The sequence below is a fragment of the Condylura cristata genome, unplaced genomic scaffold (genome assembly GCF_000260355.1).
Source record: "Condylura cristata isolate star-nosed mole 26May11 unplaced genomic scaffold, ConCri1.0 scaffold00029, whole genome shotgun sequence".
NCBI classification, from domain to species: Eukaryota; Metazoa; Chordata; class Mammalia; order Eulipotyphla; family Talpidae; genus Condylura; species Condylura cristata.
Window position 1 is genome coordinate 5,888,280 of NW_004567130.1, and position 15,346 is coordinate 5,903,625.

General features: G+C 53.4%; 1 protein-coding gene across 1 annotated transcript in view; it reads left to right on the forward strand.

Annotated features, from left to right (window-relative positions):
• The first annotated feature begins 347 nt into the window (after window positions 1–347).
• MYO18B (myosin XVIIIB) overlaps window positions 348–15,346 on the forward strand; it is a 230,720-nt gene continuing 215,721 nt past the window's right edge. Inside the window, exons 1-6 of the mRNA XM_004690853.1 lie at window positions 348–395; window positions 2,144–2,302; window positions 7,330–8,550; window positions 9,121–9,187; window positions 9,908–10,020; window positions 11,225–11,401. Coding sequence (XP_004690910.1) covers window positions 348–395; window positions 2,144–2,302; window positions 7,330–8,550; window positions 9,121–9,187; window positions 9,908–10,020; window positions 11,225–11,401 — 1,785 coding nt within the window. The remainder of the gene's footprint in view (window positions 396–2,143; window positions 2,303–7,329; window positions 8,551–9,120; window positions 9,188–9,907; window positions 10,021–11,224; window positions 11,402–15,346) is intronic.

Here is a 15,346-nt window from a genome sequence, read left to right on the forward strand (position 1 = left end):
TATGTGAGAGCCATCAAGCTAGCCACATGATCATGTACATGTCTGGCATGTTATAGCTCAACAGAAAGTTAAACTGTAGGTGACAAAGAGGAAGGCTTTCAGGGCACTGCCCCCTCCGTGGCCAGTGAATAAATGACAGGAATAAATGACAGTGACCTGCTTATGGCTTTGGTGGGCTGGGAACGGGCATTTCCTCTGAGCTAATCTGTGCCTCTCTTCTCTTCCCCACTGTGTCTCTGTCAGTCTTGTGTCCCCTCACTTGCTACTGGGGTCCAGCAATCCACATTCCGTGCTGTCTGCAGGAAGCACCGTCTCCTCTGGCCTCACGATCCCGGCACTGACTTGGCATGGCCATCTCATCACGCCTCGCGCTGTGGGAGCAGAAGGAAAGTGATGCTCGGGGCTGGGGCTGCAGCTGCAGGGGCTGACGGGACCGTGGCCTGCCTGTGGCACGTCCAGTCCCACCTCCACCTCTCCCAGCCAGCTGGTTAGCCGGGGCCTCTTGCACCTTGCTGGGCATTAGTACCCGTGCCTTTCACTCTTCCCACGCCTTCCTTTGTCTGTCCCCATAGCGGTAGGCAGTAGGCAATAGGAGTCCCCTCTCCTGATGACCGTGGGGTTTATGTGGGAGGAGGAATGGGGAGTAGCAGTTGGCTGCCAGGCTGTGCCACAGGGTGGGTTTCTGTGGTCCCTGCCTTCTGTCACCATGGAGACACCAAGGGGCTCTCCCTCTAGTCTTTCCTCTCTTATGTTTTCCCACAAGACAGCATTGGGCTGCCTCTTGCTGTGATGCCTGTTCTCTGTCCTCCTCATCCCACCTTTGTGCATGTGAGCTGAAGAGTTAGGGTGGGGGAGAAGCATCTTTCCTACAATCTCTGCCCTTCTTGGAATGACCTGGGTGGAGCACTGAGAATCATGCTGCAAGAAGCTGAGGCTGACACGGGCTGAGGGTACCTTAAGATTCACTCTCATTTACAAAGCCGGCTTCCGTGTCGCGGAGAGGGAGAGGTATGTGTGTGTGAGCACAGCTCCCCCGGCCCCTCTTCTTTCCTCCCGGGCAGAGGTCTGCATCGACCAGATGATTCCCATGGCCTGTGCTTTGTCTTCTTGCCTTTCTTATCTCTTTTGGATTCTCCCTTCATCAACTGGCTGCAGAGAGTAAGTCTTTGCCAGTTACGTACAGAGGGCCCTGATAAGGAGCTAATTTTAAACCCGTGTGTAGCTATTCCATAGTAGCACTGGAGATATGCACACACACACACATGCATAAATAAATAAGTACATTTATTTATATAAGTAGATATAAATAAATATATATAAAAATAAATATATATAAAAATATATATATACACACACACATTTTGCACACACACATTTTACACACACACACACGTGCACACACGTTTTCTTTATGAGCAGTCACAGTGATTGTGGTTAAGGACACACCCAGTCAGCAACAGCCAGTCTCACGCCTTAGCTCCCACAGTGACTGTGACCAGTGGCGGGATCTCAGTGGTAACCCAAGTCCAGCTGGCTGTGGCCTCACGCTCACTCCAGGGCTAAAATGCCGAAGTCCAGCCTGCTGACTTTAGGGCCTGGTGTTGGGGGAGTCTTGAGCTGCTCAGACCTGTTTAAGGATCACCAAGCAGGCGCAGTAGTAGGACACTGGACTCTCCCTGTGGGGCTGGATGCTTCGAGATGCCAGGGCAGCATGCCCTTCCCTGTTTTACTGTGTCCCTGGCATGCAGCAATGGATTAATTTATTAATCAGCTCTATTAAGTACAAATTGAGATGTGGCAGAGAATACGGGTGGTCCCTGTGGCTCATATCTGCTGGAAACCGGAAAAGCCCCCTTTGAAGCATCTGTCCCACATCAAGGAAGGAAAACAATAGCCTCTGTGGTCCTGCTTCCTATTATGAAGGAGTTTGGCCCAGATGAAATCACAGAGCGGGGTGAGCTCTGCTGCCCTCACGTTCCGTCTCCACGTGCTGCCTCACTCCCCGGGAGCCCCAGAGGCTCCCTGGCCCGGCTGTGGCTTCTTTCACTTGGGCTTATTCATAGATGTCCTCCTTGGGGCCCTCCCAGCTCTGCCACCCCACTGGTTCACTCACGGAGCTCTCTCCCTTGCTTCCTCAAAACAGATTCGGGAAGAGGATAAGAGCCCTCCACCGTCCTCGCCCCCTGCCCTTTTCTCTGTCATCCCAGGAGGCTTTATTAGGCAACTGGTCCGGGAGACTGAGAAGGAATCCAAGGAAGCAAGACTCAAGAAACAGACAGCACTTGCCTCTCCAGAAAGAGAGGTAAGTGGCGCTGCAGGAAGGGCACTAGGAGCCTGTCCAGACGCGCCTCACTCTGCGAGCCTCCTCTGGGTCACACCCCAGACTGCCATTGCTCCCACTGTCCCTACTTCAGAGAATGCCATTTTGTTCCCAGCTTGATCTGTTGAGCTCCCATGCATCCTTCAATCCCCAGTTCAAATCGTACATTTCTGGAAAGTTCCATTGCTGACTTTCTTCTAATTCCGCCCCACTAGGCTTTTCTTAACGTGGTCAGCATGGTAATTACTCAGTCATATGACTTGTTTGACTAGAAGCGTCTTGCAAATAACTTTCTCTCTCTCTTCAACTGTCTACCTTGAACAGCTTTCATGGGCTCTGGCCCACAGTGAGTATGCCACAATGTGTGTTTAATGAGCAAACAAATGAGTGAGTGAATGACATCAGTTGATGTAGGATTCGAGGGTTCATTGCTCTTGCAGCAAAGGGAACCTCGATAATAGCTACCTACCGTTAAGCAGGAATTTGTTCACTTTTAGCAGAAAAAAGTATTCAGTTGGTTGCACATTGGTACGAAAGTTGCATGGGGCACGAACTACTGAATTTTTTCCGTGTTAGGTGGCTCACCCAATTGCCCACCAACTGCCTGCTCTCCTAGCTCCCTGCCTGACACCTCAGGGTGGACACAATCCAATAATAAGAAGGTTCATCTTGGCACAGGTGGGGACCTCAGTACCCACTTAGCTCTGGTCCTTTCTTTTTTTAAATAATAAATTATTTATGCATGCAAGAACTGGGGTACAGGCCAGAGGTGTGTGTGTGTGTGGGGGAGGTACAGGGGCGAGAGGATTCACTAGAGACAGAGTGGGGAGCAGCACAGGCAGACCTACTGACATACACTTCTGAGGGGAGCAGTGGGGAGACAGGAGAGGCCTGCTGTATCATATGGGCAGCTCCCTGGCCAGGGATCCAACTTGAACTTGTGCTGCAGTGGCTGTGGACAGCTTCATAGTGCTGCGACCTGTGCCTGAGGGAGCCCAGCTCTCTTCCATTCTGATAGGTTGGCATCTTCCCCCAGCTCTTTAGCAGGAGCTAAAGATGAGTCTGCACTCCAGCCTGGAAGGCTTGGAGCTCTGGACTGTATCACTGTGTGAGACACTAAGGGCATTTGCTGTGTCCCTGGCATCCCCTCAAGGCAGGGTGAACACTGCTACAACGGGGCTGAGAGTTTCAGGCCTCGAGCTCGGGGGCGGTTTGAGGCCCAGGCCACCCCGGTCTTCCTTCCCGGCCCGTGCAGCTGTTGCTTGCCAGCCAGTCCCCCCATGCCTGCACCTGCCCCACTACAATGATTTTGCTGCATCCGAGAAGCCCTCCAGCTGTGGATGAGCAGCAGCTGCTGCAGTACCCTGCCAAGTCTCGTGGGGCAGGATGACAGGGAGGCAGACCTGATCCAAGTATTAGTGGGGAGCAGAGCCCACCCCTAAGGCTATGGTCCGGCCATGCTGCATCACACCGAGTGTTGTTTATCACGAGACAAGCTCGCTCTGCTGCTCGTGGGCGCCTCTGGCCCCGCCTGGCCGTGGGGAGGTGGGACTACACTCACTGTGGGCGTGGAGACTGAGGCCCAGAGGGCACAGCAGAGAGCAGAGCCACTGGAAGTCTGTGGCAGGGCTGAACTGGGAAGGGCTGGACTGGGGAGTGGAGTGGGGACAATGTCAGGGAGCGGCTGGAGGTGCGGCTTGAAGTAATTCACCAGAGACAGTGGGGGGAACAGAAAAATGCGGACTTAGTGGGGTGAGATGGGAGATGTCTGCGCATGAAGAAGGATTCGGGGCTCCCTTTGGTAACCTGCTTTCGTGGGCTTTTTATAACGGGCATTCGGTTTGGGCCTGTTATTTGCTGTGATGTCTGGTCTCGGATTTGACCTCTGACACAGAAAGCCCTGCTTCTGCATTCATGGGCACAGTGATCACTCTGGGACCTAATTCCCACAGCAACCTTATCCTTTTTTTTTTTTTTTTTTAAGTCTATTTGAAGCCTCCCAAAACTTCCTGCTGGGCACAGTGGGAGCTTAGTTTCTAACCTTATTAAATGGTGCCTCGACAGGAAGTAGGGTGGATGGAGGTCTAGGGAGTGAGACCTGGGGAGGGAAGCTGTGATGTGTAGGCTGTACTGGTGTCACTGTGACACCGTCGCTGCTAGGAAGCAAGCGGAATGGCAAGGATGGCGACACGCTCACCACCAGGCCTGAACAGGGGTTCTGCGCCAAGATGTGGATGGACAGGCTTCAGGCCACAGCAGGTGTCTGGACCATGGGCCAAGATATCACTGGGGCTGAAGCAGCAGCATTAGGACGTGTCCCTGCGAGGCAGCAAACCCTGGCAGCCCTGCCAATTTCATTTTCTTACCCCAGTCAGTAAATAGCTCCAGACACTATCCCCATGCCTGGTATAACGGTTTCAGCTGCTCCCCCTTAAAAGAAACAAGGAGCCATTAGCACCCTTGCCACTGTGCAGGGGTGGAAAGGAGGCCCAACTGGCGTTCCTGAGGCTGCCGGACGAGTGACAGGCTGAGCCTGGAGTAATCCTGGGGTTGACAGACAGTCATATACAATATCAGCAGAACTGGGTTCAGCGCTGACCTTGCTGTTCCATGACCCAGTCCAAGGCCTCTCCTGTCTTGGCCTCAGTTTGTTCATCTGTAAAATAGATGTGCTGTGAGCTTCCTCTCAGCCTCTGCTTCTAGAAGTGCTGATGCCCTTATATGCAAGGAGGCTGCAGAGGGGACTGAGATCTTTGGCGGCTGGACATCCTAGGCCAGGGACTGCATGGCTAGGAGGTAGCAATGCTGGCATTGGTTCTCATTTGGCCCATCCCCATGTTACTGTTACCTCTGCAGTGGTTTGGTTAAAAACAAGATACTGACTCACTTTTCAAAGTGGTGAAGATGGTGGTAAGATTTTTCCAAGTGTAGTCAGTCCCCTTCCCAGGCTAAGCCCTATCTGGCCCCAGATGGTCTGACTGAGCCACTAGGCCATGGGCCTCAGCCTAATTCCTTCAGTGGAATTAACCCACTGAGCCATAACAACTACATCAGCCTCTTTGGGTGAAGCCAAAATATCAGTGTTTTTGAAAGCTCCTAAGAAGTTCTAGTTCATGAGATTCTAGAAAGAAAAGTGAGCTTGTTAATAATGCAGCACAAGGATCTGTTGGGGCTTAACATTCTAGCCTGGTTTCCTGGCCTAACATCTTTCTGTTCACTAACCTGGAGGACGGGGAGAAGTACACAAATGACTTGACTAGGTCTTTATGCAGCTTAAGTAAGATACAGCATAGTGGTGATGTAGGGCCCATTGCAATAAATCTTTAAATGACAGCTAGCGTCACCATCGTCATGATCACCATTATTGCAAAGATGTGATCTTATAGCACCTACCACCTAAAACAGGAGAGGGAGGCATCTCAGGGCTACAAAGGGTTGCAGCTATGGTCATTGCTGCAAATGGTGCTCCACCCCCATGCTCTGGGGTGCCATAGGCAGATGAGTGTTTTTGGACTGAGTCTTCAGGCAACATTTTGTGGACAGTTGAGCTGGGTATGAAAAGCTGAGTAGAAGGTAGTGGAGTGGAGAAGGAAAGTACGGTCCAGGTGGCCTGCTCAGCATGAACAAAATCATAGAGGCAACAAGTGTCAGGTGTGGTGGGAGGTGCCTAGCACGGGGAAAGCAGAGGAGGAGACCAGAATGGAGACAGGTCCCTCCCTGGGAACTTGGAAGGGCAGGTGGTGGCGCTGAATGATTGTCCTGCAGGCTGTAGACAGCTGCCAATCTTTTTTGATGGGACTTAAAATGCTAGACAGGGAATTCACCCAGTTCAAAGGCTGTGGCAATGGCTCAGGTAAGGGCCAGTAGACCTGGTTTTGGGAAAGGAGAAACAGATGTGAGGCTTTGCAGGGTGGCATCAATGCGGCTCTGGGGCTGGTGCAGAAAGAGGTTGAGATGCCCAGATTCTCAGGCACAGGTGCGTGGGAGGCTGGCATTAGCATGTCCAAGATGGAAGGACCCAGGCTAGGCCAGGTGGGATAGTCAGGCTGCAGGCTAGAGCTGCCCACAGGCCAGTCCTGTGAGCTACAGCCATGCTGGTATGAGGACAGAGGTCTGGGGAGCTGAGTCTCAAGGCAGAAAAAGGGTCTGATACAGAAGCAAGTAGTGGACACTCCAAGTATGTAGGTCATGCACGAGTAGAGGACCTCAGGGGCAGAAACCAGGACTTTGACCTGGAGTAGGAAGTGGGGGAAGGGGGCCAGTACAGAAGTAGGAGCAGCTCAGCTGCCTTGGTTCTCTGTGATTTTCCACATCTTACCCTGTATAAAATCTGGATGAAAAATGTACAAAATGATGTAAAAATAAACTGTTAATATATACATATATATATATAAAATCTGGATGGTCAGGTGGGCTCTGCTTCCATCTAGGAAAAACCGAAGCTTAGATGCTAGCTGATGTTGTATGTAGTCATCCAGCTGGGGAGAGCTGTGACTAGGACTGATCATCCAACAACAGGCCTGAGTCCTTCCCCTCCCTTCCTGGTCCAGCGGGAAGAAGCAGGGCAGAATTAACGGTGGCAGTGACAAGAATAGCAGCTGCACTTACTGTTCCTGAGGATTAACTACGGGTTGGACAGTTTCTGTATATTGGCTGAGGTCTTTATGCTCACCCTGCAAGAAGAATGTCCGCTCCTTCATTCAAGGAAATAAGTTCAGAGAGGAAGTGCAGTTTGCCTAAGGTCACACAGCGAGTGAATGGCAGTCTCAGGAATTGTACTTGGATATTTTAAGCTCCAAAGTCCACTCTCTTCTACTTTGTTATTTAAACTTGGCTGGGCCATGGGCCATGGTCAGGGTGTTGGGGTTCAGCTCAACGTCTGGATAGTGCCTGGAAGTTGTTATAGTGACCAGGTGGGCGTGCAAAGAAATGAATGGGTGAGTGAATGAATGAAGGACAAAGCTGTCAGGTCAGCAAGCAGCTGACTAGGATGGTGGTATCTCTCCTAGGCCCCGGAACTTTCTGCCGTCCAGCCTAACAGCAAGTCCAGCTGTGACAACAAAGCTGGAAGCCACCAGCTCAGCTCTCCCCAGAACTCAAACATTCCGGAGAGTGAGGGGGTCGTCACCACTGACCCTGCACTGATGACTGGAGTCCATGGTGAGAAGCCCCAGGAGCCAGGCCCCACTGAGGCCCCAGCCAAAAAGCCCTTGCCCTTCAAGAGGGGTGTGAGGAGGGGAGACGTGCTGCTGATGGTGGCCAAGCTGGACTCAGACTCAGCCAAGCCGGAGCAGAAGACCCCGGCCCGTGATGCCCCCACCTGTGTGACTGCACCCCCGGCCACCGACCCTGGAGGGAAAAAAAAGGGGCCAACCCCAAGGACTGCTCCTGTTCCCCAGGGCAACACTGAGGACCCAGCCCCAAAGGCTGAGAAGACCCAGACTGGGAATCTCGGGGACCCAGGAACTGGGCTCCCGACTAAAGCCGAGAAGGCTCAAGGCGCGGTGGGGAAAGGGGCCGGGGTCCCCCAGACCAAAGGGCTGAAGGGGAATGATCCTCAGGGCAAAGAGGGGCCAGGTGAGGGGGGTCAGCAAGGGATAGCAGGGAAGGGGGGAGGGGAGGCCCCAAACAAGATGGCAAAGGGAAATGTCTCCAAAGATGCAGGGGGTGAAGGGAAGCGGGTGGGGACCCAAATCCAGGTGAGGAAGTCAGGAGGGCCTCTGGGCAGAAAGAGCAAGGTAGACAGTTTCCAGACACCGAAGGCCAGAGACTGTAATCTCCTCAGTCAGGCAGACAAGACAGGTGAGACTCAGGCTCAGTCCGCGGCGGTGGGGGAAGCTCTAAGAGTGAGCCAGAAAGCAGGTGCGCCCCGGGCTGAGACAGGAAAGGAGGGGCAACTCCAGGAAGAGCCCCAAGAGGCAGGTAAGGCTCAGAGTGAGACAGGGAAAGACTGTAAAGTCCCCAAGCAGGTGGAGACAGGAGGGGAGCCCCCTGTGGCAGCTGGGAAGGAGGGCCGGCCTGACAGCAGAGGGCGGGAAGCAGAGGAGGCCTGCACGAGAGTGGACGATGGGGCCCAGGCCCTGCACAAGGAGCAAGAAGCACCCAGACAGCCCGCTCTGGAGAGCCAGGCTGAGGAGCCTGAGGCCCAGAAGGAGAGCCAAGGGGGGCCGGCCCTGCAGGAGGGGGTCACAGCCCCCCAGAGTGGAGGCCAGAGTGGAGACTCGGACCAGGTGAGGGGGCTATAGCCTTGGGAATGGGGAGAGACAGGTGGGAGCCTCCAGAAAAGGAAGAATGTGAAGGACAGCCCTGGGAGTGGACGTGGAGATCGGTGGATTGGAAAGGGGTGGCCAGCCCAGAGGAGGGAGCAAGCACTTTTTCCTTGCCAAGCAGTGATCCTGAGACCCCAGTGTACCTTCCCCAGTGCACCTTTCCCAGGGTGCGACTGCCCAAAAAAGGATCTCCCCAGAATGTGAGAATTCCCCTGGGACTGAACTTAACGGTGTCAGTGATTGTTGTCAGGCTTGAAACTGCATTGGTAGTGGGTCGTTCAGAATGCCGATTCCTTGGTGCTTCCCAGGCCAGGGGCAGGCCACAGCATGCCGATTTCTTGGTGCCTTCCAGGCCAGGGGCAGGCCACAGCATCTAAATTTAAATAAACAACCCCCTATCTCTTGCCCTCCAAGATTCGGATTTAGGTGATCCTAGATCACATTGTGAGAAACCTCTACCTAAGCAGTTTCCATGGGGTAAGGGGTGGTAGTGTCATTTTCCTGTTTTAATCCATGTGATCTTGCTCTCAGGTTCCCGAGGACAGATGGTACCAGGCAGAGAAGGTCTGGCTGGTTCAGAAAGATGGATTTACTCTTGGTAATTTGGGGCAGCACCATTGGTGGGATTGATGTCTTTTCCTCTTGTACCCCCTTCTGCTGTTAGCCACGCTGCCAGGTTCTGATTACTGTTTGGGGAAGATGGGTAATGGAGGTAGCCTTAGTTGAGGGTCATTTTGCCTTTAGCAGTTGGTATACTGGGTGCTGTTGTCAAAAACCTCTGAGACGTGGTGATTAGTGATTTAACTCATTTATCAATGCAACACACATTGTTTGGTCCCTCAGGGAACTCAGAATCTAGTGCAAGTGGACAAATAGATTTCATCTCATGAGCCCACTTTTGTTGGCTAGTTGTGTCTGGCGACCACACTGTACTGAGAAATGACTGTGAGTCCCAGTGAAAACACAGCTGGGAAGACTGATCGATTAGTGATGTCTGTCATGGGTGCTGCATGGGGAAATGGCAGCCTGTATGCCATTGACTGTCACTCCATGTCTAGTATGAGGTGGGTCACTATAACCAACAATCTGGATGCCTACTCTGTGCCTTGCACTGTGCCAACTGGTAAAAGCCCAAGCTGAGTGCGACCCGCCTTCTGTCCTCAAAAGTCATTTGGGGGGTCACCATCTGTCATATAAATAGGCCCCAGCGGAGAGGATGCTGCCCCCTTTCTTACTGCTCCAGATCCCCTCTGCAGCTCTCTGGCTTGGCTCAGCAGCTCAGAGTCTTTCTGTCCTCTCTTGTCTTCCCTTCCAACAGCTACGGTGCTGAAACCAGATGAGGGAACAGCCGACCTGCCGGCAGGAAGGGTGCGGCTTTGCATCGATGCTGACAAAACTATCACAGAAGTAGATGAGGAGCATGTTCATCGGGTGAGTCCCCCTTCCACTTCCTGCTTGTTTCACACCTTCCTTAATCCCGCAACAGATTCCTGTCCCTGACTGCATATACCTCTCTGGCTCAAGTCCCTGGAGGGAGTTGTGGGACCACTATTTTGATGCATTGCTCTCGGAAGCTTTTTTTTTTTTTTTTTTAAATTGTTAAGGGATTACTACTTTGCCTCACAGGGTGTCCCCTTTATGCTGCACCTTAAAGAGACAAGTATGTGAGGTCTTTCATCCTTAAGTTCTGCTTGATGTCATTAATGGACTTTGCTAATGACGCTACCGAGTATGTCAGAGAGCAGCCGGGCTTGCTGCTTGTTAACCACATCGCAGCTGCCCATGGCCCCTCTTTTGGCATCAACTTTTGTTTGGACTTTGCTTTTTCAATTGTTTTTGCATCATTTTTGGAGCTCCCCATAAATGTATTGAGGGTAAGTTGGAGTATAGTTGTGATCACAGAAGGCCCTTCTCTGATCCTCTCCCTCCCCCGTAGTATACAGTTGCAGCAAGTGCTTCTTCCAGGGCTTCACGTGGACCTGTTCTTCTTCATCCCTCCCCGCTCCTCATTCGCCCACTCCAGACCCTCCATTGCCACAGGGGCTGGGAGGTGGCAGAGGCCCAGCCCTCAGAAGAAAGGCTCAGCCATCAGAGGCCTCAGTCTTGACCTGAGCTCCAGGGCACTAGGCCCAGAGAACTCCCCGAAACTGGAAAGATTGGTGGGAAGCCTCTGAGAACAGTGGCCTCCAGGAGAAGCTGCAGTTATCCCTGCTCTGGCCGGGCTTGGGCTCGGGCACAGTTCCTGGGCTCCAGAGCGTGATGGCGAGACTCAGGTTGGCTCAGTTTGACTCTTGGTGTCACGTGTCACAGCGAGCTCCCTGACAACAATCCAGTGTGCACCTCCTAAAGGTCAAGCCCCCCCACCCCCCGATCTTTGTGGTGTCTGAGATACAGGAGGGGTTCTGAGTGTTGCTGCGTCTGCCTTAGCAGCTCCCCTGTGAGGCAGGCGGGCGGAGAGGCTGGGTGCTATGGAGAGAGGGGCTGCTCTCAGGTCACGCAGAGGGCAGAGGGGAGGGGCCCTGTTTCACATGTAGGATCTTGTCACGATCATCAGAGCCCTTGGGCTTTCAGGCTGTGGGGTGTGTGGAGGTGCTGGCGTGTGTGAGTCAGAGGCCTGTGGTGTGATGTTTTACAGGCCAACCCCCCTGAGCTGGACCAGGCTGAGGACTTGGCCTCTCTGGTCAGTGTCAATGAATCCAGCGTCCTGAACACTCTCCTGCACCGCTACCGGGCTCAGCTGCCACACACCTACTCGGGACGGGACCTGATTGTCCTCCAGCCCGCAGGCCCCCTGGAGCCTCCTGCAGGCAAGGTGAGGAGGACCCCCAGGGACCTAGCCGGGAGGTGAACAGAGGGGATGAAGGGGTCCCTTTGCATCTCCAGGGAGAATAGAGCAGCCAGAAACCCCATACTTCTGTGAGTAGCATCCTGCAAGATCTGAGATTTAGGGGTGTCGTGGGCATTGTGGGTCATCAAAGAACATGCATTCCCCGCTCTGTAGAAGAGAGTGGTAGAAATAGCAGGAGCATTTGGGACAATAATAATAAACTATCGAAGGAGCATCGACACTGGAACAGGTGGGGCTTCAAGCACCTTCACGTATCAGGTCCGCCCTCTCTCCCACCTGGAAACACAGGCACGTTCCTCAGCCCGCGTGGACGAGAACTGTCTGGGCCAGCCACTGGACGCGGGTGCCGCCGTGGGAGCCAGGCAAAGCCAGGTCGCCGGCGCCGCTGCGCCTGGAACCTCACGCGGGGTCTCAGGAGCCCCAGACACCCACAGAAATCAGGACACACACACCCCGTTTGTTTTCGCTTTCTCCTGGGAAGTTTAGACAGGCCCGTTTGGGCCGGCAGGACCATCCACGCGAAGGCAGTGTCTCAGCGCCCCCTTGTGGCAAGGCGTGCAGCCACACCCGAGTGGCGCAGGCCCCCTGCAGGCTGCGCGGGGCTCCCGCGTGAGGAGAGAGCCAGAGGGCCCGGCCTAGTGCCTGCCCTCGCGGGGCTTCGGTTTTAGAGAGGAAGAGGTAAAGTAGTAAAGGTGAAGGTGGGGGAGAAGAGTGTGGAGGAGGGCAGAGGAGGTCGGAGGGGCCTGATACTGGGGAGATTCTGCTTTCTCTGAGTGTTGCTGCTGGAGGCTTTCCACAGAGCGGCGACTTGGTCCGGCTTATATTGTACCGGGGTCCCCTTGGCAGCCAGGTGGGGAAAAGGGGTGAAGGATGGAGGCAGGGAGGGCTGTCGGCAGTCACATGTCTGTCTGTGCGTCTTGCTGAGAACTTCTTGGTCAGGGAAGGGGCAGGCCTAGCTGGTGCTTGCACACCTCAGGTGCGCTGGAAAGATCCGGACTCCACTCAGCCTCAGTGTTCTTACCTGTCGGTTGGGGGTAAGGAGTCATATCTTGCCTTCTGGAATTCCAAAGGACAAATCCCTTCCTGAATCCCCCTGCCCCCAGTGCTAAGTCCTTTAAAGAATGGACACGGCTGAGGTCCCTCCTCTTCCCAAGACTTCTCTTCTCAGGGGCACCCCACACCTTCAGTCACTGTGGGCACTGTCCGGCCCCTCCCCAGCCTGACTGGCCAGGGCCAGAGCCTGGGATGGCCTCAGAAGCACTGGAGAACTGAGCGCTTTGCCCTCCTTTGCTGTGAGGACTGTGCTTCTGTTATGGCAGCCTGGGACATGAGAGTCTTCTGAGAAGCTGGGCTCTGAGGTCCCCTGGAGGGTGTTTTTTAGGGCCCCCTAAGGCCATCCAGATTCTCACTGGCTACCGTGGGTAAGGCATTCTGGCCAAAGGGCCTGGATATGCTCTACAAGATGCATTTGAGTTGCGTGATCACCTTAAGCTCCTTTCACCCTGGGATGGGAGTGAGGGAAGATCCTTCTTCCCTCAAGTCACCCAGCCTCCTCCTACACTCAAACCCAGAGCCAGGTACCTTCTCTTCCTTGGTGGACAAGGCTTGTTCCTCGAGTGGCCACCAGGTGGCAGCACACACCTGTGGTGAAGCTGGGACTGGGGCCTCCTTGAGGCTGGGCTGCGCGGGGGATCACCACAGAGTTGGCTGCCCTTCTCACTGGGGGCCTGGGCCCAACTGGCTGCTGCGAGGTGGGCGTGCCCCTTGGGAGGGCAAGTGTTTGAGGTGTGATCATGGTTTAACTATGGGGCATAGACGGGCCCTCCTCTGCTGAATTATCTGCGACGGTGTGTGCATGTTGCAGTGAGCATGCCTGTGGGCAAGCGGCCGAGGTGCCCGTGCACAACTGTGTTGGCACGGGTGTGTGCATGTCCTTGTGTGTGTACACAGAGGCCCTTGCTGCACAATTCTCCCTTCTCTGCTCCAGGCACAGGCAGAAGGGATCATTGAACGGGAGAGTCTGTCCCCTGAACTGCAGTGTTGTGAGTGGGAGAAGGTTCTAGATCTCAGACCCCTGAGTGCCTGCTATATCCTTAGTGCCCTAGGTCTATATCCAGCCAATATGCGGGGTGTCTCCCTTTTGGCAGTCTGGGGGGGGGGCTGCTGAGCTCTGCTCTGCATCAGGATGGGGTCTTGTTACTGTTCCTGGGGTGTTTTGGTGTTTGACGGGCACATTAAGTGAGGACACCAATAGTCCCAGGAGTCCATTCTGGGAGTCACACTGTTGGCATTGCAGAGGGCAGGAGAATTTGCTGGGTTCACAGGGGTCCACCTAGCGTCCAGAGTCCACTTGTCATCGGACCCCTTTCCCTCTTGTGGGTGCCCTCCCCCCACCTCGCCATCCCACGTGCCCTCTTCCCTCCCTCCCAGCACGGGCGCACTGAGCAGACTGTTGTCAGGGTCTCTGATGACTTCGGCGCTGCTGGGCCCAGTGGTCAAGTCTCCAGACTCCTCCTGGGAGCCGCCGCAGCTTTTGATGTGATGGTCGCTCCCTTGGCCGGCTGGAGCCAGGGCTGTGCCCCTGGCGCTCCTCGGCCTCCTCTGCTGATGACCTTGCTGGACGCCAGGTCCCTCTATCTCTCCTCCTGAAACACCTTCCCCCTGGTCGCACCCAGGCTCACAGCTTTGCTGTGACTCCTGCTCACTGTGACTGCGATATTTGCTTTGTTTACCATTTGTCTCTTCCCACCAGAAAGCAAGCACCCTAGACAGGTGCTTTTTTTCCTTCAAAGTGGAGTTTATTAAGGGAAAATTTGCATACATTTAAAATCACCTTTTTAGCATTCCGTTCTGTAGTTTTTTGACAAATATGTGTCACTTATAACTGCTTCACCCTCTCACTCCAGGATAGTCCCTCTCCCCCAAAAGTTCCCTGGACTCTTGCGGCCATCTCCCCAAGACCTGTCCTGGCAGCCACTGGTTTGTCTTTTGTCCCTATATATATATATATATATATTTTTTTTTTCCTGAAAAGTCATGTACATGGAACCTTATAGAATGAATCTTTTGAGTCGGCTTCTTCTGCATACCGCAATGCACTGGAGATGGACCCAGATGGTGAGCCGTCAGCACTGATCCCTTTATTTGGCTGTATGCTCGCTCTGGTGAGCTTAGCCATTTATCGGCGACCAGTTGCCTGTGTTTACCCAGACTGAGGACTTTTCTAGAACGTAGGACTTTTAATGCTAAAACCATGATGGTTTGCTGTTTGAATTCACTAGGGTATTGAGGGCTGTTAGGACTGTTTCTGGCTTTTTGTGATTTTTGAGTGTAAATTCAACGTTACCAGTGACGTAGAGGGCTTTTTTGTAAGCATAAATGTGCTTTTCTCTGGGGTATGTAACTGAGAATGGGATTTCTGGGTTGTGTGGTGAGTGCATGTCTCACTGCTTCAAAAGCTGCCAAACTGTTTTTCAGGGTAAGTGCAGCATTGTACACAAATTCCTATTACTCAGCACCTTCACCAGAACGTGGTAGTGTTAAAAATATTTAAAATAATATTTTAGGCATCTCCTTGTGGTGTGGTATTAGGCTCCCAGGGCCTGTTACATAGTAGACACTCAATGAATTTTGTAATTAAATGGATGAATGGACGAATGAATGAAGTGGAGGGGGCTTCAGGTATCACCTAAATCTGTTATGGCAAATGTATAGCACACATACCGCCCAGCCCCCATCCCCGCACTGTTTCCATGGCAGACATCACTAGTCAATTTTGCCGTTTTATCCAGCTGCCGCTTATCAGGCAGGTGCAAGCTGATAATGCTGATAATTTCCGAAGCAAGACCACGTGCTAACACAGCTCGGGTTCAAGGCCGTCACTAGCTGGAGGGAGACCCAGACCCAGAG